Source organism: Nilaparvata lugens, chromosome 2 (genome assembly GCF_014356525.2).
Source record: "Nilaparvata lugens isolate BPH chromosome 2, ASM1435652v1, whole genome shotgun sequence".
In the NCBI taxonomy this organism is placed as follows: Eukaryota; Metazoa; Arthropoda; class Insecta; order Hemiptera; family Delphacidae; genus Nilaparvata; species Nilaparvata lugens.
Window position 1 is genome coordinate 16,818,739 of NC_052505.1, and position 24,223 is coordinate 16,842,961.

The 24,223-nt window shown below is 33.7% G+C and overlaps 1 protein-coding gene across 1 annotated transcript in view; it reads left to right on the forward strand.

The window, feature by feature from the left end:
• LOC111048413 (sodium channel protein 60E) overlaps nt 1–24,223 on the forward strand; it is a 245,360-nt gene that overhangs the window by 135,212 nt on the left and 85,925 nt on the right. The window contains exon 6 of the mRNA XM_039420001.1: nt 5,895–5,972. Coding sequence (XP_039275935.1) covers nt 5,895–5,972 — 78 coding nt within the window. The remainder of the gene's footprint in view (nt 1–5,894; nt 5,973–24,223) is intronic.

Genomic DNA, 24,223 nt, shown 5'->3' on the forward strand with positions numbered 1-24,223 from the left:
AGCTACTACCGTAGAAATAGGATGTAGACTAATTCTATTTTGGGAAAAATAATGATCTTCCATTTATAGAGATAGAATGAGTGATTATTTAGGTGGTAATGTAATAATTTATAGTATACCTTAATTTCTCCATTCATGAATAGAAAAGTTTGTATTATCATTCAACCCCTCATCATTACCTGGGCTTAGAATACTTGTAGAAATTTGCCTTTATATATAAATGGATAAGTATATAATGCATACAACAAGGATCAGGTCCTTATGATGTCAGTTGATCTAAGAAGCTGAATCCCTGTTTCTAGGACACTTATTAAATCTAATGGGCTACTATACTTATTGAATCTAATGTTACTATCTTTTGTACGTGAATGTCTTATGCAGTGCTGGGACGTAAGATACTATTTTTTATTCCTGGACTCAGTAGGTTTTGAGGGTCTTGACACACTCATAATAGCTATTTGTTCAACTAGTGCGTAAAGTGACAGTTTGCTGCACCGAAAGAAACGTTTACGCCCGAGCCGTAGGCGAGGGTGGAATGGCTTCTTGAGTGCAGCAGAGGAACTTTGCGCACGTATTTCACATAACATTTTTCCCACAGTTACCATTGAATATAAAAAGTGGGTAATTATGGATAAAATGATGGCTGAAATCCATCAAATGTTTGTGTGTGTGATGCTGTTATTTATAACAAACTTAATTCATTTACAAATTAATAATCCAATTGAAGTTGATAATTCTCAGCCATAGTTCTCATTTTTATTCATTCAAGAATCATAAAAAATACACATAGAAAAAAAAATTCGCATTCAAAATACACGCCAACAAGATGGCTGAACCGACAAGCGCGCGACCTAGCGGGAAGAATCGTACTTAAGTTTGTTTCATCCAGGTTTCAAACAGGATTCAGAAATTCAGACTTTTGCTCAAATTACCGAGAAAAATGCTTAAAGTAAACTGAAAAATATTTATAAAAATAACATAGACAACAGAGAATATTATTGTAGTATTGTTATGTTTTTATTATTTTTATTTATATGAATATCGAACGGTAATCATTCAACCTCAAAATTCGAATTTTATAATGTATATTTGCTACTTTTCTCATTGCTTGCAGTTGAAATAATAATTATCAATACAAAAAAAAACTATTATTTATCATTAAATGATGAGGATTTGTAAACGATGATTATTTAATAATGATTTAGATGAACATTATTCTTGTTTTGGATTCCTATATTGGGATTTTATCATAAATGTAGGGTAGCCATTGAAATGATTCTTATCTAAATCTAACCACAGTCATTGTTACCAACTTTTTCGTGCACTAATCCTCCATATAACCCACCAACTATTTTGTGTTGCCATGTTGCAAATCTGGAGTGCAGAAAAATTTTTTCCCGCATTAGAGCGGAAAAGTGAATCTTTGCGTTCTGTAATCAGTGCAGGAATGGCCACTTTTCAAGGTAACTGTAGGAAAACACTATTTTTGAAAATCAGGAAAATCTAGGAGGAAAAAGCCATAGTAACGCTATTAGGCGAGTAGCATTCCTTGATGGATCAATCTGATGGACCATTAAATCTATGATTTTAATAATCCATTGGTTCCAATAAGTGTCATAGAAACTGGGCCTGAAGATTCTTAATTACATTTAGTTTAATTAGATTTTACTACAGTACTCTCAGTACTTTCAAGAGTCTCCAGCACTTGATTTGTCGCACCGTGCTGACCCTTATAAAAATGTATTTCTGATCAATTAAAAAGTAATGGGTTCGAATATAGAGCGAATTTCATCGACAGATTTTGATTACAGAGCATCAATATCAAAAACTAGTGAAAGCAACATGGTCCTTTCTGTTTCAACGCATGATAGCACAACCTCCTCTAAAGCCTTGTCGCATATCGGAACGCGACAGGTGTGTGTGAAAAAAAACTGTCATGTCAAAGGCTGTGATCGAGAGCGACCTGAAAACTCTGACACCATACAGGCAGGTCACTCGATATTTACTCATCAAAATATTAATGCTCATGTTTGAAGTTGACATTTCATTGTTAATAAAATAAATGAAACTTTTATTGTTAATTCACATATGCAATATACAATAACAAAATATAGAAAAAACAATGTCATCCAAATTCACTTAACCTCAGGAAGTTACAATGACTAGCCGGCAGTCTCGCTTCGCTCTCCATATCCGTCTAGCCAGGGGGCTCCGCTCCCTGGACCCCCGACTGGATCGTCCAGAAATGAGATCAGCGGGCATTTTTCATTTGAGCATGCTTCATTCCATCAGAGAGTCAAAGTACTGAGAAAACGCAGAAAATTTGAGGAAAACGCTGATTTTGGGCGTATCTTTGATGAAATATTAAAGTCGCAACATTTTTAGACCCTACCTAAACCTCTGTCTAAAATTTGGACATTTTCTGTCTATTACTTGATGAAAGAACTGAGAAAACGCAAAAAAAAAGATAATCTTGGGCGTATCTTTGGCGTTATTTCAAATTCCTTTCAACACAACATTATTACACCCTAGCTTAGCTTCTGTATTAAATTTGAGCAATTTCTGTTCATTTGTTCTCGATAAATCTGAGAAAAAGCAAAAAACGCTAATTTTGGGCGTATCTTTGACGTTATTGCAAATTCCTTCTAACACAACATTATTACACCCTAGCTGAGCTTCTGTACTAAATTTGAACATTTTCTGTTCATTTGTTCTCGATAAAGCTGAGAAAGCGCTAAAAACGCTGGAAAAATGCAGATTTTGGGCGTATCTTTGGAAATTTTTCCAAATCCGTTCTTAGTGCGCCTCTAAAGGGCCAACTGAACATACCTACCAAATTTGAACGTTTATGGTCCGGTAAAATTTTAGTTCTGCGAGTGAGTGAGTGAGTGAGTGAGTCAGTTAGTCAGTCAGTCAGTGAGTGCCATTTCGCTTATATATATATATATATATATATATATATATATATATATATATATATATAATATATATATATATATTTAAAATTTGTATGTTGCAATAATGGAAATCTATTATTAATTAATTCTTTACTAAAGGAACCTTTTTAATGTATGGATCCTGATTAAGGTATTTGAGTTAAGTAAGGATACAAGTTGAATATCTGGTAAGTCAAGGATCCAGTATTGTACAGATGTATAGTATTCTACAACGTGAGTGTTATAAGTATAGTAATATGGCTCTAATCATGTAAATTTCAGAATGATATGCTAGAGGCTAGAGCTAACTTGCTCATTGATCAATAGACGGTTGGAGCTGTCGTGCGTGAATGGCCTTGAGTATTGCGTGTCGCATGTTCTACACATGCAATATAATGTGTCTCATGTTTATGACAAGCTATGTATGAATTTATGACCACTGGTCAACCCATTCTACTTGACAGTGCTACTATCTACAGTGTGCATGACCTATATAGATTCTGGTTGATACTTGTATTCTCCAAAGAGAATAGAGCTGCACTAAATTATTGATGAGATAGTAATTCGGTTATTATCCAAACTGTAGAGTATCCAAGGAATAGTTTAGACATACATCTCAATACGATCATTCAGGTCATCAGGAACATTATTAATTCTCATCTCTTTGGAAGCACTTCCAGATGCTCGAGCAGTATAATTGGAATCTTGTGAATTTGAATAAAAATCTTTGAATTAAAGTTCAAATTTTTGGGACAGAACATTTCGAATTCGATAAGAGATGAATAATTCATGAGATTCAGAGGTTAAACTCTTCATGGTATAGTTGATTGAATAAGACTATTTATTTTTTTTAGTTTTTTGAAAATATCAATTATTGTTGAGAAAGTTATTCAATTTACTAAAAATGACCAAAAATAAGTTTCAGTTGAGTCATTTTTGGTAAATTGAATATCCTCAAAAATTGATATCTTCAATTTTTTTTTGTTTTATCCAATCAACAATACCATAAAGAATTTACCTCTAAATCTCATGGATTTATCTCTTACAGAATTTGAAATGTTCTATCCCAAAAATTTCAACTTTTACCGCTCATATCTCAAAAAGTAGTGATCGGAAAAAAATGTTTTCCTGGGAAAACTTTTCCATTTTGATAGCTTGAAAATAACTTTGGAAAGTATCATTGGTAGAAAGTTTATTTTAAGCCTTTGCACAGCCTTAAATCCATACAACTCATATTATACAGAGTGTTCAATTCAAAAAATAACCCGTTGTTCATTAGCTTGCACTTAATTTATTTATTCTGGAAAATGCATATATTTGTGTAAAACAGGTCAAAATACTATTATTTCTAATGTTGGTATAAATGGAGCTGAAGTAGGGATGGCTATTTATTCCTTGTGCATAGTAGTTGATCAAGTGAAGCCAAAGCATTTACGTTTGAACGTTGTCACAGGAATTTATTACAGGATTTTTTTGATGTAAGGATCATCTCAACAGGATTGTGGACACACCACGATCCCCTGATCTGTCTAGCCTTGCCTTCTTTCTGTGAAATTACTTGGAATAAAATGTTTACAGAATCAATCCTTATACCCTACAGGAATTGAAGACAAACAATTCAAGAAATAGACAGAGAAATGCTGAGAAGAATGGCCAGGAATAACGTTAAACATGTTGTTAAGTGCATTGAGATGAATATAATTATTTTTTACATCCACTGTGATTTCGTAGCTCGAGTGTTGGTCAATAAATAGTTGTCTACACACTGAACTAAGAGTTGTGTTCTGTTTTAAATTGAACACTCTGTTTCATTATATTTTATCTTTATGGAGAGTAGCAGAATTTTTTCTGCACTTGTTGTCATTATTCACTACCTCTGAACTGTTTAATTGATTGAGGTTAATCAGGTCTGGATTTCATGGATAGTGCTGGAATTGTGAAGGTGTCTTACTTGAATATTACACTCGAACTGAAGAAGGAGACTGAGCTGAATAAAGAAAATGAGACTCACTCATCAGCATGCAGTAGTTCTAAGAGAGAAACTCATTAATGCTCTCAAGTACTGAAATGGGAGACAATCTCCCAGAGGCAATCTAATTCGAGACCGCATATCATGTATGGCTCAGTTTTGGCTTTAACTTCCCGTCGCCTGTAGAGTGATTCAATGTGGTGCATGCACTAAACCACTATACTACAGCGAACAGCCTCCAGCATTTGAGGACGTTATTGAAGATTCCAGTGTGATCATGGCTCAATCCACGCTCTTCAGCCAAGAATTTAATCACGTACTATGTGATAATAAATTATTATCCTCCTCCAGAAGGAATCTTAACTAGTAGAAAATCCAAGTGCAATGTACTATGTTCTTCTCATCTCTATAAATAATACCTCGATGGCTTCTTGTCATTTCAATATAAATTATCTTGATATGTTCTAATCATATTAATGATGTTCTTATCATCTAGTGTTCAAAGAATTGAATAGGTTTCCAAAACCTCACTCATACAAGATTTTTCAAGATAATTACTCTTTGATATCCACTCCTTATTCATTCCATCAAGCACTTTAATTAAATAAAAATGAAACGCCGCTAGCCCGAACCTTTTGTTGAAGAGTAAAATTCATTGAAGTACATTATACGGAATCAGGTCTACAATATAATTTTCACATCTAGAATTTTCAATTGAGAAACTAAAAGTGAACTTATTATTTTGAACTAGGAAATCTCAGATTCCTCCATCGAAAATGATCAATCTAATATTCAGAGTTCAATACAAAGCAAGTGATTAATCTTCAATGCATGGAATGGATGAAACTCCACTTATACAGAATATGATATTATTGATTTGGAGAGAATCACATTCATATTTTGAGTGCAGAATTGGAATACTATCCAATTAAAATTGTTTTTCCATGAATTATCATCATATTTCCTAATGCTTCGTTTGTTCTCTCCAGGTGGATTTCAAACAGCAGTCATTGGATATTCACCGACGAAGATGAACCAATGCTTTGCGGCAATATGACTGGTGCCAGGTAAGAATCATTCAGTTCACCTATCACCCTATTCCATGGAAAATCTTCTAATGTTCTCTTTTCTTCATGGTAAAACATTTTTTCATCAAGACTTTATCACCATTATTTTTGAAATATTAGAGATTATCCAATCCTGTATAATGATTAGGCTAAATTTGAATTATCGATTGAGAGCTACATAAATAGAACTAAGGACTTCTGCTACTGCAAATATTGGCCGAGGAATATGGACCAAATATTGACAAAAATAAATTTGAAAAATGATACTGTCTGGATATGTGATGTCCATCATTGAATATTGGAAATGATTATACCAGTAATAATATTCTAGCAGTTGAGTCTCTGCAATTTCTTTTAAAATCTTATCCACTCCATTGAACCTACTGCTAATAAAGACCGAAGGATTGCGCAACCTATATTTCAACTCCCTCAATACAGCTGAATATTATTATTCAACTAATATTATAATTGAATTCGATCAATGGTTTTGAACAAATTCTACCGGCAGCTACTTTTGTTTTGGTGGAAGCCGCAAGAAGGTTAGCTGATATGAAAATCACCGACACTCTCACAAGTTAGAGTTTCTGGTTTCTGAAAATACGATAAAATCGACTTTGAAGAGTTTATTGCAACATCACCTGTCCCAGTTGAACATGATACTAATGATGAATCAAAAGGGACATTGACAAATTGTCTGCCACTGTTGTTATCAACAACTTTTAATGAGTTTTAAGAAAGGAGGCTGATTGCGGCTCTACTGGCATTCAACAAGGAAACTTGAAAAATTCAGTTTCAGGGCTTGAGACCGTAGAACCGTCATTTACCCTGCAGCCATCTTCCATCTCTGCGATGGGCGAAAATTTGATAACAGTTGCCCATCCAATAACCTATAACCTGAATCTGATTTCTGTCCGAGAAACGAACCTTATCCTCATATATGACTTTTCCCGCCACGAATCTTCAATTTTTTCGCCTGTATCGACGTGGCCAACTTCCAAGCATGCTAGTTCAGTTCGAACTTGAACTTCTATTTTCTTCGAACTATGGAAATGACGGTGTTTGAATCTAATCTGCTGTTGAATATCCAACCTTGATTGGTACCCTATGGGGTACCCTATGGTAATTCTTGTAACTTTTGTATGGAAAACTTGAAAATCAGAGAAAGATGTTGATTATAATGTGTGATGACTGGAAATGATGATGGTGTATTGCAACGATTGTTTCAAATTCACAACTTCAATAGTCTCTAATCCATGCTCTCTACTTCTTATCATTATTAAATTAAATTCGACGCATATTGAGTTCAACTTGAATAGTAGTACATAGTACTTAGTAATCTAGTATCACTAGATATATGCTATTATATTAAGCGAGCAATTTCTGTATTTATATATCTGGTTCCATCAATTTTTATTATTCAATTATTTTTATATCTGGTTATTTATGTTTAACGAATCTCGAAAACGGCTCTAACGATTTTCACGAAATTTGGAACATGGTAGGTTTATGATATAAAGATTCGATTTCACTAGGTTTCATCCTTTGGAAAACTCGCTGAACGACATCAAAAGGATAATTCATCCTTGGCTGAAACAGCTGTGGATAGTAAAAAAGTGAGTGAGCTAGTGAGTATGTGAAAAATCAAAATATAGCATCGCCGAAAATCATAAGATGACATATAGCCAGCTGTGAAACATGGACACGATCATTTTAGAGAATTATTGTGTTCTGTTTATCAATAAATAAAAATAACGAGCGAAGCTGGGTGCCCCGATATTTATCTAGTGAAACTAGTATATGAATATACTAGTATATCTAGATATATTATTATCTAGTATTACTATATCACTACAAAGATTTTTTTCCATCAGTCAATAGCCTAGAGATTGGTTATGGTATTGATTATTCACTTTTGGCTTGACCATCAGTGGATAACATTTTATTAAATTTAGAGAGAGAAAAGGTTTTGGGCTAGCGCTTGTTTTCTCTTCCCAATAGTGTAATGTTCTATCAATATAATAAATGAATATAAATATCTTCATTGGTTTGGCATGACTTGTCAACTAAAAGAAAACTGACTGATCCATCAACCAGTTATTGAATCTATCTCTAAAAACTCCAACTGATAATGCTTCTTTCAATATTCGATTATGTTAAGAGTGAATTGAACGAGTGAACTACAGAAATTAGAGATTGATTTATTATAAGTGGTTAGGCGGAATGCACACCTGAGAAACGCATTTCGTAAAGCCCTCTTTCATGAAACTTGTTTCATGCAATCCGTTTCACTCGCGCATGCATACAAAATAAACGTTTCCTGCTTAATATTATCAGTCGATTGCGAGCAACTTTCGTTCCACGTTTCCTGAAACTTTTTTCACGAAACTCGTTTCTCCGGTGTGCATTCCGCCTTAGATTCTTGAAACTCTTCTATTCTTGTACATTTGGACCAAGTGAAATGAGAAAAACTTTTGATATTGATCAGTTGTCAAATTCATTCTAGGCATAAATACCCAATATAGATGTAAAGTGCATGTATATTTATAATTCTTGGTGAATGTAACTCCTCTCTTACAAATGAGGTGAGAATTTAGGTAGCTTCAAACATAATCCCAACGATTCTTTGTTGGACCCTGAAAAGAGGCAGCGTAATAAGAGAGGTTTATAAGCTACTTAATACAGTATTTGGAAAAGGGTACTCGTCAAAGGACTCGGCCTTCTCTACGCTCCAGATCTCCGCTGAAACGCACTTAGATGCCCTCATTTGTGTTCACTCAACTTTTGTTTCATTTGAGTGTTCTCATTTAACCCCCATGAGAATGATGCTACTAACTACTATCAAAATGCTCCCTCATGGTTTCTCTGGACTTGGAATAAAGTTCCGTTTCATTCAATATGGATATCATTCACAGAGAATAGCATAAATAATGATCTTATCTTGTAGTTATGACAAAATATACCCTCATCACTTGATAATACTCCTCTCGATTAATTTCACGGTTCGTATCTCAAGATGTTGAAGAAAATGCAATTTCAGGCTTCCATGGTCCCTTCGCATTTGTCTCTCTTGCTTCCATGATACACAGTAACAGAGATGACAAAAAATTCTCCCCATTCCTTATTACTAACCGTTAACACTAACTACATAGATTCACCAAACATCATAAATAGATCAACTCACCATATATTATTTGGGAGGAATATCTTCAACAGATGCTATAAAATAGCCGAATCCTCAATAATCTGTTCGTGTTGTATGCTGTCTCTTTGTTCTGTTTTCCTCAAAATATATCAGTAGTTGATGTTAAGTTATCATCTCTCTTTATTCAGAGTACCAGAGTACAACAAAAATCATTCGGAATATCTACTGTCACAAGTTGAACATGAGAAAGTCGATTGAGCCAGCACATCAAAATTAGATTGAATGTTCCCATTTGATACGGAAAAGTTCGATGAGGGACGATAATGTTGAGAAAGCTGAAATGCTGAATGTATCCCACTCATTCAATGAAAGGACACTGACTACGATTAATAAATATTGTGATGTTTGTTAACCACTTCTACATTTCCCATTCAATTTGAATCCTGATCCACAGATAGCCCAATATAGTGTATGAAGTACATTGTGTATTTTTTAATTACATTGTGCACAAATAATTTGAATAAGAAAAGACACCACAGGCTCAAGCCCGCAACAGTCTTATTTTCTATACTTATACTATACAGTCCAGATCAAAATGTAGGTTATGCCACTTTCACCAAAGAATATCCAGAGACAAAAGAAATAGAAAAAAGTAGTTCTCTTTTCTCTATGCTTTCACTTTTCAAAAAGTAATTCACACTCCAAAGCTGAGATAAACAAGCAAATTTTGAATCAAATAGATACCATTAGAGTCTAAAATTAACTTAATTTAGAACAGTAGTATTTGAAGAGTCTAAATTCCTAATGAAACTAGAAAGTTTTGAGCTAGAAACTTCATGCAATTTTAGCTACAGCCATACTGTACTATTGCTATATGGTTCAGTGACCAGGTCCTTTATTATGGAAAATACTCCGAACACTCTATTTTTTGTGTAATACTTCTGGAGTATTGGACATCCTAAATACAAAAAGTTCTATATATTGTCTAATAATATTGTATTGGAAATAATAAGCTGTGAAAATAATTGAGAACTGAAAATTTTGTGAAGTGAACAACTACAAGACTTCGGACTATGTCTAACCTTATCTAAATTTGGGAGAGGAATAGCACAAGGTTAACTAATTTCCACTCTTCCTATCATTTCTGATGATATACTTATTGTATGAATCAATAAGAGAATGCAACCCAATGCTATGTGAGATGCTACTGGGAATTGAGGAGAGATTTTATAATTTATTATTTTACGAAGGCGACTTTCTAGAAGTATTTTAAGCCTAGGTGATGATGATGGGATGAATGATAATACAATGAAGGTAGAGTTGTGAATGAATAAAAACTATAGGTTATGCTATCCACTTGAATTGATTTGAGTTCACTTTTCAGTCCAGAAATGAATGAACTAGAAATTTTGAATTCTAAGATAAGTGATAAGAGTGACAAGTTTAGGGGATTGAGGTCGGATATAATGTTGCTGTTTCTGGAGAACACTACTTGCTGGTTGCTGGCAGTGGAAGTGGAAGTGCAGCCACATAGTCTTGTGCATGCCTTGACAGGGCATTCTTCATCCGGAATGTCCGAATATTTCATATCCAGTCCCGCAATGCGGAGCGAAGCTTTGCCTCGGTAATCCGAGAGTAGCAGCTTTGGCTTAAGCCGCCAGCCAGCCATCAAGTGCAAAAACTCCACCAACAAAATTCAAATTCTGCTACACTCTCAAACAATTCACAGCTCTCTTCATTTTTGGCTCTCTTTATTGTGTATCAAAATTCTGTTCAGATTTCTGTTTCCGTAGCATTTTGTGTCACGGCAAAATTTGTCACAACTATCTCTGTCAGATTGAATATATCGTTCCAGAAACAAATAATACAAGTTAAAGGAAACTTTGCTTCATGGTCCTGTCAAGATATCTTTCTGAAATCGTAAAACGTATCAACTTAAAGGTATCTTTATTATATATATGATCGTGACAATATATCTTTCTGAAATCGTTCTATTATTATTACGATTGTGTTCAAGATACTTTTCAAGATTCATGAAAATGGTTTAATTAATGATTAAATGGAAATAGTGAGTTTATCAGAGATTGACAATGGTGTAAGAACCGAAACCGGTCTTTTTAACTAGACTATCAATGAATCTGTGGTCTTTGACAATTCCTTAGTATTTTTATTTAATGCTTGAAAATCCCTCCATAATCCACAGAATATTTGAATACAGTGATAATTAGAGTAACTCTTGCATCTGTGAAAGTCTTCAGATAGTTCTTGCAATAGGAGGATTGTTTGAATATTATCTATTTCTCGTAAATTATGCAGCAGACAATCAGACATCATAACAATTAGGCATCATTAGGCTACTCATCCTGATATGAAGTATGGTCGAGTGTAAGATTGATTTTTTTTTTTTGGTTTAATAATAAAGTTCATCAACATGATATTTTGATATTATATCATGTTGGATCATAATTTTTTTCTTTAGTCATCATATACTTCTTCCCCCGAGAAAATCCACATGAATAATAAAAACACGACACATCAATCAATTTTTTTTAAATTAATAAAGAATAAATTATCTAAAGAGAGTGTTTCCCAGCTCATAGAAAATAAAAGCAATATATTTCATTAATAAAGAACAAATTATTGATGGAGAGTGTTTCCCAGCTCATGAAAAATAATTTGATTGATCAATTTGATTCTATTCGATAATTTAAATAATCCAAGTATGTTAAAGAGATCTTATCCCATATAGGATGACATAATATTGTAATTGGCATAAACTAAGATCAGAAAGCTGAGAATTAGACATTTTCTTCTACAGATGGATCCCTCTTCCAGTATTTCCCTCTTCTAATATTTATGATTTCAATCAGATTTATTTTCAAATCTCAAATTTCAATAATAATTAACTAGTAGTGGAAATATTGCTGCACATCATGACATAAGTTTTGGGCTCTAAGCCTGTTCAATCATAATTGAGAATGGTATTGTATCTATCAAAGCATAAATGAATAAATAAATAGATAAATCGTAATTCTATTGCACTGAAGCTTCCAAAGGTTCTTTATTCAACAGAAAAACAAATTAAACTTACATGGAATAATTAGCATGGAGTTGCACAGGCAAGTGGCAACTTGAATAGCACCTGCAAAACATAGTGAACTTATGGAATCCGAACGTGGTACTGTACTCCAAAAATAATTAAACTTTATAATAACTGAAATTTATAAACATCAAGCTCATCACTGAACGTGATACGTTAAGGTGCGTACAGATTTACGCGCCGCGAACATGAGCAATTCACTTTTAATCAGCTGATGCCAAGCTTTTTATATCTGTATCTTACCGTTTCTGTAAAAATACAGATATAGTCAGCTGATTTTAAAAGTGAAACGCTCATGTTCGCGGCGCGTATATCTGTACGCACCTTTATGTACTCGGATAAAACTCAAAAAGTGATACATTATTTCGCTTTCTATTCTGATGACAATAATTCAGCAAAATAGTTGATGCGCTTTCCAAAAAATACCTTCCCACATCAATGTATTCAAGAGCAATCACGCTAGATGAAAATTCCAAGCTGGAATTATGGTGAAGAATGTTCTTTTCCCAACATTTTTCGCTTTGTGAGGAATACTGTATTCCATAATGGAAAGTCAACAAGAAAAACATTCGGGAGGCCAGACAGGGTAAGCAAGATGAATGATGATTCTTGTGATGATAGAATGGGCCAGTTGAACTGTTCGTTCAAAGAACTTTCTCTTTCCCTCCAATTCCAGCTGTATCCGTATTTCCACATCCGGCATCTAATTTCTCGGTTTTCCTTTCTGTGGCGGAGAGAAGGAAACTTGCGACACGACAGTCCAATCCATCACCTCCTGCCAACAAGTATCATTATTTGCAGCCAAAGAAAAGATGAGCTGAAAAGTTCAGACCTCCTCCACACAACTCGCGCCTCAATTCAAGTTACAACGCAATCGGTCTCTCATTGTTGTGAAATTAGTTAACCCTCTCTCATTATAATTGTTTGATTAACTACTACTTGTACTCAAATGCTTTCTAGAAAGGGAAATGATTGATACTTCTGTTAAAATCTTCACTGATATAAACTAACTCAGTTAAGGGAATTCCCCATACACATCTTCACTCTTAATTTTGTAGCATATTTGCCCAATACTTTTCATTTCATTCCTTCAACTTCTCAGAAGATTCATAAATATAATTTGTTTATTATCAAATGTACGAATGAATAGATAATGATATTTCTCCTTCCTTCCCAAGTTATTTGTAGAAGACTATTGAGGAACCTTGAAAATACTCACCTCAAATCAAATCACCTCCACTGTCAATATTTGATAATCATTGAATCAAGAAACCCTACGGACATGATATTCAAGATAATTTTTAAATCAAGTAGCTAGTGTCTAACTTTGGTCGAGAACCATTCTTGTTTTAGTCTCATGTAGCCTATTTTCATAGGCTCAAATTGTGTATTCCCCCATTCTTTCTCGTATTTCTTTTCATTCTCAATATCGGAGCACTATAAATATTTCAAGAAGTAGGTTATGGAACATAACCTTGAATTCAGGTTCAATTTTCATTCCAACCTTTTAAAAATAAAAAAGTTTCAATTTATATCGTTTACAAACCAAATTTAATCACAAAATAACACTCACCAATCACTTAAAACTGTAAAATAATGATTAACTTTGAAAATTATGATACTCTAATTTAGAATGATATACCATATCACGTCAACAAATCAGATTATTTTGATCGAGTCGATTAGAATTTCTAGATAATTCTTCTCGATAGAAAAGCCGGATTGATTGTAAATAAAGATTTTTTTCATTTTCATTTTCAAATAGTTTAACAGCTGAACATAATTCTGTCTCTCTTCCACACAGCACTCGCATCTTTTGTTATCGACAAACGACGAAATTATCATCTGTTTTTCCAAGAATCAATTATTATTATCCTTTTCATGTCCTTCAGCGAGTTTTCTCAGGGATGAGACCTAGTGCAATCGAATTTTTATATCATAAACCTACTATGTTCCAAATTTCGTGAAAATAGAGCCATTTGCGAGATCTGTTGGACATAAATAACCAGATATATAAATATATATATATATATTATATATATATATATATATATATAATATATATATATATATATATATATATATATTATTGATTTTGTTTTTCTAGTTACTTTATTCAACTTTTTGTTACTTAATAGTTATCATGACCATATATTATTTGGAATACTCCTTGGGCGTGTCTAGTTCCGGCCAATAGCAGTGGAGCTCAACATTCATTGGTCTACAGCTAATATTCAAAATGGCCGATAAGAGACTATACTGCTGTTCAATGTTCAAGCTTTCAATTTACTAGACATTAATAATAGTGTAACAACCAAAACTAGTATCTCAAATTGTTTGAATGAATTAGTCGTTCTGTGGATATCAAGTATTTTCCATTCAATATCTGACTGCTATTTTTTTATCAAGTCTTCCAATACATTAGGATATTTCACAAAACGATTCTATGTGAAAAGCAGTGCTCTCATAAAAATGAAGCTTTTCATTCAATGTGTCTGCTATTTTTTGCTTAGCCTTACAATATATTGAGATATTCTACACAAAGATACTATCTGAAAACCAATGTTTTCATAAAAATGAAGCTTCTGAAGAAATTGGCCAAACGTTTCTGAATCGCACTCATACAGTTTTTAAAAAAACTCATTAAGGATCCCTTTTACACATTTTGACATTCTCTTGAATTTGTCAAACGTTGACTTGAAACGTTGGATGTTGTTCAATATGAGGGATGGAAGCCTATTAGTTTTTTAAAATCCAACACTGTTTTGTGGAAACAATCACAGTTGGTTACCCAATAACACAAACACTCCTGTTCCGAGAGAAAACGTGATCAAGAATTGAATGATCGTTTGTTTTCACTGTTAAACAAATCCAAGCGTTGTTTGGTGATTATGAAGTAACAGATTGGGTCCATATAGCTCTATTCTATGAGTATACATGGCAGGAGTTGTGACAGCCAATAAAGCTGACCTTCATTCAAAGGTTGGAATAGGCTACTGCTCAAATACACCTATAGTCAACAATAATAGTGAAAAGTACACAAAGAGAAACATTTATGTGATATTTCGCTTGTACTTTTGTCATGCTATTATTCAAAATTCTGTTCACCTCATTAAGGAATATAACTATAATTTATACTTAATTTATTACTCTGTGGATCTGAGAAATTACTTTCAATACTTGGATCCATGAAAGCATATGAGTAGAAGACAAGAGGTGATATGCAATAAATTGATTACTTATTACAACATTCCTGATGTTGCACGCAGTAATAAGTGTCCACTATTATGAGATAGATCTCTAATAGTTATTTTGCAGGATTTACTACAGTATTCGATCCTCAAAGTTAATTGATTCCTATAAATCAATTCCAGTGTCTCTGATGAGTTTAAAAAGCAGAGTGAATATGAGAGTGTGGAAGTGATCCATTTTCTCTCAAAACTTTCCTTCTTATCAGTGATATTTGAGTAAAACATTTGGAATTGATCCGATCTTCAATTATACGAATGATTGAATACCAATAAATAAATAGATCCATCACATTCTCATGAATAGGAAGCCTAGATGTTGTTAGATTACAATGTAGTCTGTCTGATAAACTTATGAAGATCCAATCTGATAAAACAAACTAGTATCCTATTATATCATCTCAATATTCCTCATATATTCCACTTTCCATGACGAACTGCTGTTTAATAATCCGTTCTTGAACTATTTTTGACAACACTAGTCTGTTTTTTTTATAAGGGCTGGTTTCCGAGCTCGGGATTTAGCTAAGTTCTAGACTTTAAACAACTTTAAACAGCTGGAGTCAGTAAATTGGCTATCCGAAATGGGGCGTAGTCGTAGTCATTGTCAAAGTCACGTTTGAATTTAATTTCAAAAAACTAGAAAATTAAACACAAAATAAAATAAAGAGAGAATAGTGTAAAGTTTCAGCTATTTTGAATTATCTAGAAATGTTTAATTGGAGAAACGTCTCCAAAATGCTTTCCAAAACGAGGCGTAGTCGCAGTTTTTATTTTCTCATTTCTTTAATTGGAGACGTTTTTCCTTAACGAAATTGAACATTTCTAGATAATTCAAAATAGCTGAAACTTCACACTATTTTCTCTTTACTTTATTTTGTGTTTAATTTTCTATTTTTTTGAATTTTAATTCAAACGTGACTTTGACAATGACTACGACTACGCCCCGTTTCGGGAAGCCAATTTTCTTACTCCAGCAGTATAAAGTCTAGAACTTAGCCAAATCCCGAGCTCGGAAACCGGCCCCAAGAGTTATAAAGTAGTACTCACGTGTGAAGCGCTTTCAGTGTTGGAAGGGACTTGGATATCCGAAAGTGAGTACTAGTTTTCAAAAGCTATTATTCAAAAAATAGACTGTAGTTGTCGTCAGAAATAGTTTAAAAACAATTCAATATTTCAGTTAATCAGTGATAATGAAGCATTCATTCCTCATTGATTTTACACCATATAATATTATTCCCCGTCTTTACAGCACCAACATTGCAATTTTCTGAAATTCATTGAACCTCAAAAGCCTAATGCAGTTCTCATCTTCATAAGAGAGCTTGAATAAACGTTCTGCAAGTAAACTGTGATAATTGCTCGTATTTTAAGAGTCTTATTCGCAACACTGATTGCATCAGAGCTGCGAGCATGCGGAAAAGGATAAACTTGACAAAGCGGAGTGGTGTTCTTTCAGCGTTGGCCCTAATTAGAGCTTCCAGAACAAAGGAAGCCGCTTGAAGGATTGTCACGCTACGGTTTTAGCCTTTTACTACTCTTCACAGATGAGTCTTTGTCAGTGAACTCGTTCTCCCTCTAGAAATTTATCTAAATAAATAATATTCATTGCAATAGCAGTGGCTGATGTGAGTGGTAATAAATAATGGATATGGGAGTTTATTAAATTATATAATAATTTGATTGTATGGTATGAGATGTCGTGGTATTTCTCCATAATTGAAAGAATAAGACGTTGATATTGTGGTATTGACAACATCAACGTTTTATTCTTTCAATAAATTATATAACTTACATCAATCGTGTTGAAAGTGTAACTGCGTAAGACTAACTCCACTATCTGACAATAAAATTATTATGAACATAAAGACGAACATACACAGCAACAGACTGACGTATGCAAACATACTTGGAAAACAAAATCAACCGTCTGCAAGCAGAAGTGAGCAGACATATGTAGATAGACGACAGACGTCTGTGTAAGTTGCAACATTACATCTGGGAGGGAATTTTTCCTACGTCTGTCTGCATACGACCGTCTGCTGCTCTGTGTGTTCGCCTTCAAGCTGCTAGTCATCTCTAATCATTATTCTTCCGTCATCATGACATCCCTGATGACGGGATTAGGAGCATCAGGGATGTCATGTGGACATCATCTGTAAAAAAGTACAAGGATCAGTATTATAAGAACTAATAAATTGTCAAAAAAACACTGATTTATTGATAATTAGAAAGACCGGTTTCGGTTATTACACCATTGTCAATCACTGATAAGAGTTTAAGATAAATCAGTGGTTTTTTGACGATTTCTTAGTCTTTTTCATTCAATATGAATAATTACCACAATATCAACTTCTCAACTACACAAAAAGTATTATAAGAACCCTTATAAGAGAGTTGAGTATCTGTATTTTCAGGATCAGTATTATAAGAACCCTCATAAGAGAGTTGAGTAAGTTTTCTGCTTCATCTACTAGATAATGATGATGATTTCCAATTGTGATAGGGTACATCACGATAGCTCCTTGGTACTGTTATGAGAAATCTGTAAGCTACAAAGTCTATAAAATATTTGAGAATTTTTCATGAATTTATGGTTATTGAATCAATGAATTCACTGATAAAATATAGATGATGAAGAATGGGAAAACTGAAGTAAAATCTTGTCGTTTGTGTTCATTCGATCTGTCAAGATACTGGTTGGTATTTATGTCGCTCTCTTCTGTGTATCTCTGTATATTGATAAGTACATTCAAAATCTGAAGTAAGATTGTTATTTCTTCTTACAAACAGTTTCTTTATTCATTCCATCTGGTAAGATACGGTGGTGATATTTAGGTCGCTCTTTTCAGTAGCTTTCTGTATAATATTGATAAAGACATTCAAAATAGCTGACAGGTCAACTTGATGTTGAGCCTCACATGCAAAGTTGCTGTTGTTTCCTGAACCAACATGTTGGAGTGTTACCACGACATGAAACATCTATTTATCACCGGCATTGTCCTTGACAGTTAGTCGCAAAGTTCAACTTGGAGGGTTTAGGATATCACTATTAATTCCTGAGCCTCGCTTTCAAATTCCATTACACAATTATTATCTACCTCTAGAACTTTTGGATCAGATAGGAAAGGAAAGGCTTAATTGATGGAAGTTTTCGAATTTATTCTCGTAATGTCATCGTGGTGTCAGATAATTAAAACAGAAAACTTTTATTGACCGAACAGTTTTTGTTACCATTTCGCTTTTTCAATATTGCAGCCAGAAAGTCGAACTAAATTAGTTTTTTGTTGTTGGAATGATTGTTTGTCTTATGACAGAGATTATCATGATAATTGAATAAGAGATAAGTCTTGAAATCTATTCAAATTTTGAATCTTGAATCTTTTTGTAGTAACCTTTAGTATAAAGTGTATAAAATACTAGTTTATTGACTTGTTATCAGAGTGTCTCTCTCAAAAAACTCGCCTTATCTCACAATCAAACATCAAACTTGCAAATATTGAATACATTGAATATCTCAGATGACTTACTGGAATAATGTAAATGCAAGTTTAAGATAATTTTATAAAGCTGCGTTCACACCAAAGTTATTAATAAAATGTTAATAACTTAATCCTTATAGATTCTATTAAATTGAACATAACTTATCATACAAATGATGAACATATGGGTTTGTCAAGCTCCTTTCAATCTAGTAGAATCTATCCTATTATATTAAGCGAGCAATTTCTATATTTATATATCTGGTTATTTATGTTCAACGGATCTCGAAAACGGCTCTAACGATTTTCACAAAATTTGGAACATAGTAGGTTTAGGCTATGATATTAAGATTCGATTGCACTAGGTCTCATCCTTGGGAAAACTCGCTGAACGACATTAAAATGATAATTCATCCTTGGCTGAAACAGCTGTGGATAGTAAAAAAGTGAGTGAGCGAGTGAGTAAGTGAAAAATCAAAATATCGCATCCCCGAAATTCATAAGATGACATATAGCCACCTGTGAAATATGAACACGATCATTTTAGAGAATTGTGTTCTGTTTATCAATACATAAAAATAACGAGCGAAGCTCGGTGCCCCGATATTAAGGATTAAGTTATCAATATTTTGTTGTAATAACTTTGGTGTAAACGCAGCTTTACTGTATCCGTAACTTTTCAGTTCTTCCAGTTAATACTCAAATGATTCAATTTCAGATACGCCTTGCAAAACTCTAATGTATCTTTCCATACTAACATTCAAGTTCTCATTGAATATGATGTGATTCTCATCTATCTTTCCCTTTAGAGAGAAACATAATTATTCTCAATATCTGCAAAATCACTATTATATTAACAGATATCAATCATGAATTGTAACGCTAATAATTAGATGTATGATATGAGATGTTGTGGTCCTACTATTTCAATTATAACGCTATTTCAACATTCATTTTCTCAATAATGGAAAATTGCCATTGTGACTGTCACACAACAAGTTTTTGTAACTTTACTGTTAGACTATTGTAGGTTACCACTGGTATAAACGCAGTATATTGTGCAGTTGATCACCACAGGGCTGAATTTGCTGTGTATTTTCATGTTTGCGCAATGGAACAGAATTCTGTACGGTTGGGAGAATTTCCAAATAGAGCAGTCCCCGATTCATCAACAATGTTGACCTACTAGAAAAACAACATCATGAAAGCAATATTTCAGCTTCCAATTCGAACAAGATGAGTCTACCACCGGACATTGCACGAACCCGTCCAGAGCAATATTTGTTTTCGTGCTAGTCTGAAAATATGGAGTTTTGCTTCTTGAGTCTGGAGTTATATTATGCGGCCTTCGGGAATTGCAGGACAGCTGCAGAGGATGAAAAGCAATGTAATCCCTCCCCCCTGTCCCACCACTGGCATGATTTATCCTGGCATTTTTCTAAATTAAAGTGTGAGCACTGTAGTTGGGAAGCGCAAAGATATTCCCAACTCAAAACCATCAAGACTTCTTTTTTTATTTTATCACAGGCTCAAAACGATGATATTGCTTCCTACATTTTATTGTTGATAAGGAATCAATTATCACCACATAAATATTTATCAATCAACCTCAGCTCTTCCATCTAACTGAAAATTCGTCTGGATAAACAGGTTCTTGTTGTACTTTACTTCGCTCCCAATCCAAATCACATGATATCACTCCACAATACCATACATCTTCTTCCAAACACCTGAGGTGAAATTCAATTCGTTGTTATTCAAACGATAGAACTTCTCTCTCAATCCAAATCTCATCTCTCCCGAATTGTATACAATTTGTTTTAAAACACTCTTAGTAGAGTCTTGTTTATGGTTTCAAACGATATGATTCGCATTTTCTTAGCCTGTGGTAGCATTTCAATCATTAGCTAGGTTCAATAAGTGACTTCTTGTTTTGAAAGTTCTGAAATAGAAACTATTGATTTTATCTCAGTTTTCCTCCCGAATGTCTAATAGAATCATAGAATACACAATCTCAATCTCTTAGAATCATACAATAAACAATGTTAATAAAAACAATATAAAAACATGAAGTACACTTTTTATTAAAAACATTTTCAAACTTTAAAACATTTCAACAACTAGTGTCGGTATCCCATAAAAGTAATAAGTAGACCATAAAATTGAAGTGATTTTATTCAATAAACAATGTATTCTTTGGTGGAAATCTTCATCTGTGATTGTCATGAATCCTTGAATATTTGTCATTATCATAAAGCGAAATATCGTGGAAAGCGTCAAAATGATCCTGCAGAAGATTCGGCTCACACTAATATGAGAGCTCCTCCATTCAAGTATCTTTTGCACTTCAACTCTTCCTTAAGTATGGGGATTACGCGAGTTGGAATGGTTTGTCCTGTGCATTATGACACTCCAGAACAATTGTCAATGCCATAATCTCAACTTCAACTCTCTGAGAATACGACTACTGTATGAACTTTTGCTTTGCTCAGTCTCTCCATAGAAGGCAAGCTTATTGATTCTTCAATACTTGCAGATCTTGAATTCTTAGAAGTTTTCACCTCACCTTGTGAGTGAAAAAAATGCTTCTAAGGAATTAAATTGATTTAAAATCATGAAATACATTGAACATTGGATATGTTGGTGAATTGAAGGAATCAAACCCAATTTAGCAGCCCTTGGCCCAATATTTTCCCCGCTCCGACTCTAGAAGTTTCTCTCCTGAAACATATTTTATTTTTTGAAACATTTTTTTTCTTGTATAATAGGTATTGCTTCTTCACCTTTATTAAATTTTTAGCATTCTAATTTCTTCTTTAGCATTATTAATTGTATTTGTATACTGACCTGGTTGTATACTGACCTGAATTGAAGCAGAATAAGTGAACTACAACTCACTGCCAACACACAAGGAATCTTATGTTGGCAGTGCCAAATATTACTGTGATGTTAATGTTGCGATTAAATTACAATCAATGTTATTTATATTGTATTGTGAAAATATGAATTTGTATAAAATAAAGGCTACTGGTTTGTTAAGTTCAAGGATTCCAGAGAGGACTCGGGATTTTTAGAAATAATTCTAGCGGAGAAAGCCAACTAACTCTCAAGACTGGAAGATGTAGAAGTGACTATACTGAATGAAGCCACGCCCCAAATTCATCGAGCAGTCTAATTGGCCAATGACTTGCATGTGACATTCTCAAGCTGCTTGCTTCCTATTGGTAGTGAGCTGTGAAGCTAAAATTACGCCTTATCAACCATTAACTAATCACACAGTTTCTTTGTTTTGGAAGTGTGGCCTAGCCCTCTGATTGAGCCACTTCCACGTCAGTTTCAAATAATTTTCCCGAGAAGTGTATTCAAAAATTGTTAAGATAATATTGAAGGGTGATTTGGATCAGATCCTATCCTCAATGGATGAAAATACATTGTTTTGAAAGAGAATATTTTGAAAATATTAATACGTATATGCTTGGAATCATGGAAGTGGTGAGTAGAGTTCAATATGTAATTTCATGAGATTATGACAGTGAAATGGATCAATTTTCATCTCAAAGTTCTATATAATATTTCATGAGCTAAAGACAACATAATAAACTCATATTCTATCTCAGAGTGCAATATGAGATCTCATGAGATGAAGACAGTGGAATGAATAATTTTTCTCATCTCAGAGACATTATTGATCTGGTCTTATCACAGAGCTGTCAAGATTACAATTTGCGGATTTGGGCGTAAACGAGTTGGCAGAAGCATTCAGTGAACGAACTTTCAAAAGATAAATTAACGCCAAGAACGCAACAGGTGCAGAAATTAAAAGACACTCTTGAGTCCAGCTATATTATAAGATAATAAATATTGTTTATAGAACCTCAAATGTAAACTTGCATTCAACTTTGCCTCTTATACTTTGGGATTAAGAGTAGCCTTAAAAAGACAAGTCATGTTTCGCAAGTTGAAACAATTAACATTTTTTCGCCACACTGCACAAAAAGCAGCTGTTTTCCAGTCCCTACGTAGATCTGAAAGAATCTGAAAGAAACATGACGACTCTCGTCTGACGTCAGAACAGGTTTCTTTCCGGCCTAGGCCGGAAAGAATACCCTTTCCAGCCGCTAACATGGAACTAAGAAAGGTGATCAAAAAACAGCTGATCAAAAAACTTTTCATTATTCAATAATTAAAACATTTATGATAATATCATCTTATTGTCATTTGAAAGAATAAAAAAGTATAAACTCAACCTCCCACATAATTGAACATCATCTTTTAGGTTATTTGGACAAATCAGAATAAAAAATAAAAATACTTGGACAATTTCCTGATAATATCATGATAATCCTAATAATATTCAGATTACCTCAGATTTGCTAGAGCTATCACCTTCCACTTCTGCTTTCGGAAGTGCTAAGTAAACAGCTATTCTCATGTATATATATATTGTTTATTTTTGTGTGTGGCGAAAAATAGTGTTCGCACCATGGGCAAAAATGTTTTTCCAGGTCTCAATCTTTTCTAGTCCTCGGCCTACGGCCTCGGACTTGGAAACCGATTTCGAGCCGGAAAAATCTCATTTTCTGCTCTAGGTGCGAAATATACTATTCCGAGAATCGCGACATTTCTTCTAGAAAACATTAATACAGTATTATCAATTAAAATTTGGTTTTACCAATATTATGAGACCAAACTTGATTTAGGCCTATTATTTCTCTTTCATTTCTATTTTGTTTGAACATTCTGGCTGAAACTAAAGACTTCGACATGAGTCGCCTTTTAACGTAACTCTTGAATTATTAACGAAATGAACGTCTCTAGGAACTAAGAAAAAAATTGTTCTTGAATTTCGGAGAATCATCTATTGAATTTTTAAGAAGTCTCATTTTTGATTCTACTAAGAATCATTCAGAAAACTAAGTTGAATTATTATTGGCACTCTGGGTAACCTCAATGGAAATTCTGTGATTGAAAAAAGCAACTAAGTTGAGAGACTATTTTTCGAAAGAATGGCGATGGATAGAATCCTTACCAGAGCTTCCATACATAGACAAACAGAAGAAATAAACATTTCCGAAGAGGTGTTGGGTTATCAAAACTGAGAATGGGAACATTTATTCTACATTCGTGGTAAACAAAGGTCAACACCCCCTCTTCTCTTCCATTCATTTTAAATAAAATGCATAAGGCAAGTTTCTCGTGTTGTACTCCGAATATTAGCTGGGCTCAACCAAGATATAATTCAAGTAGTCACAAGTCTAAATGTCAGGAGTTAATTTGCC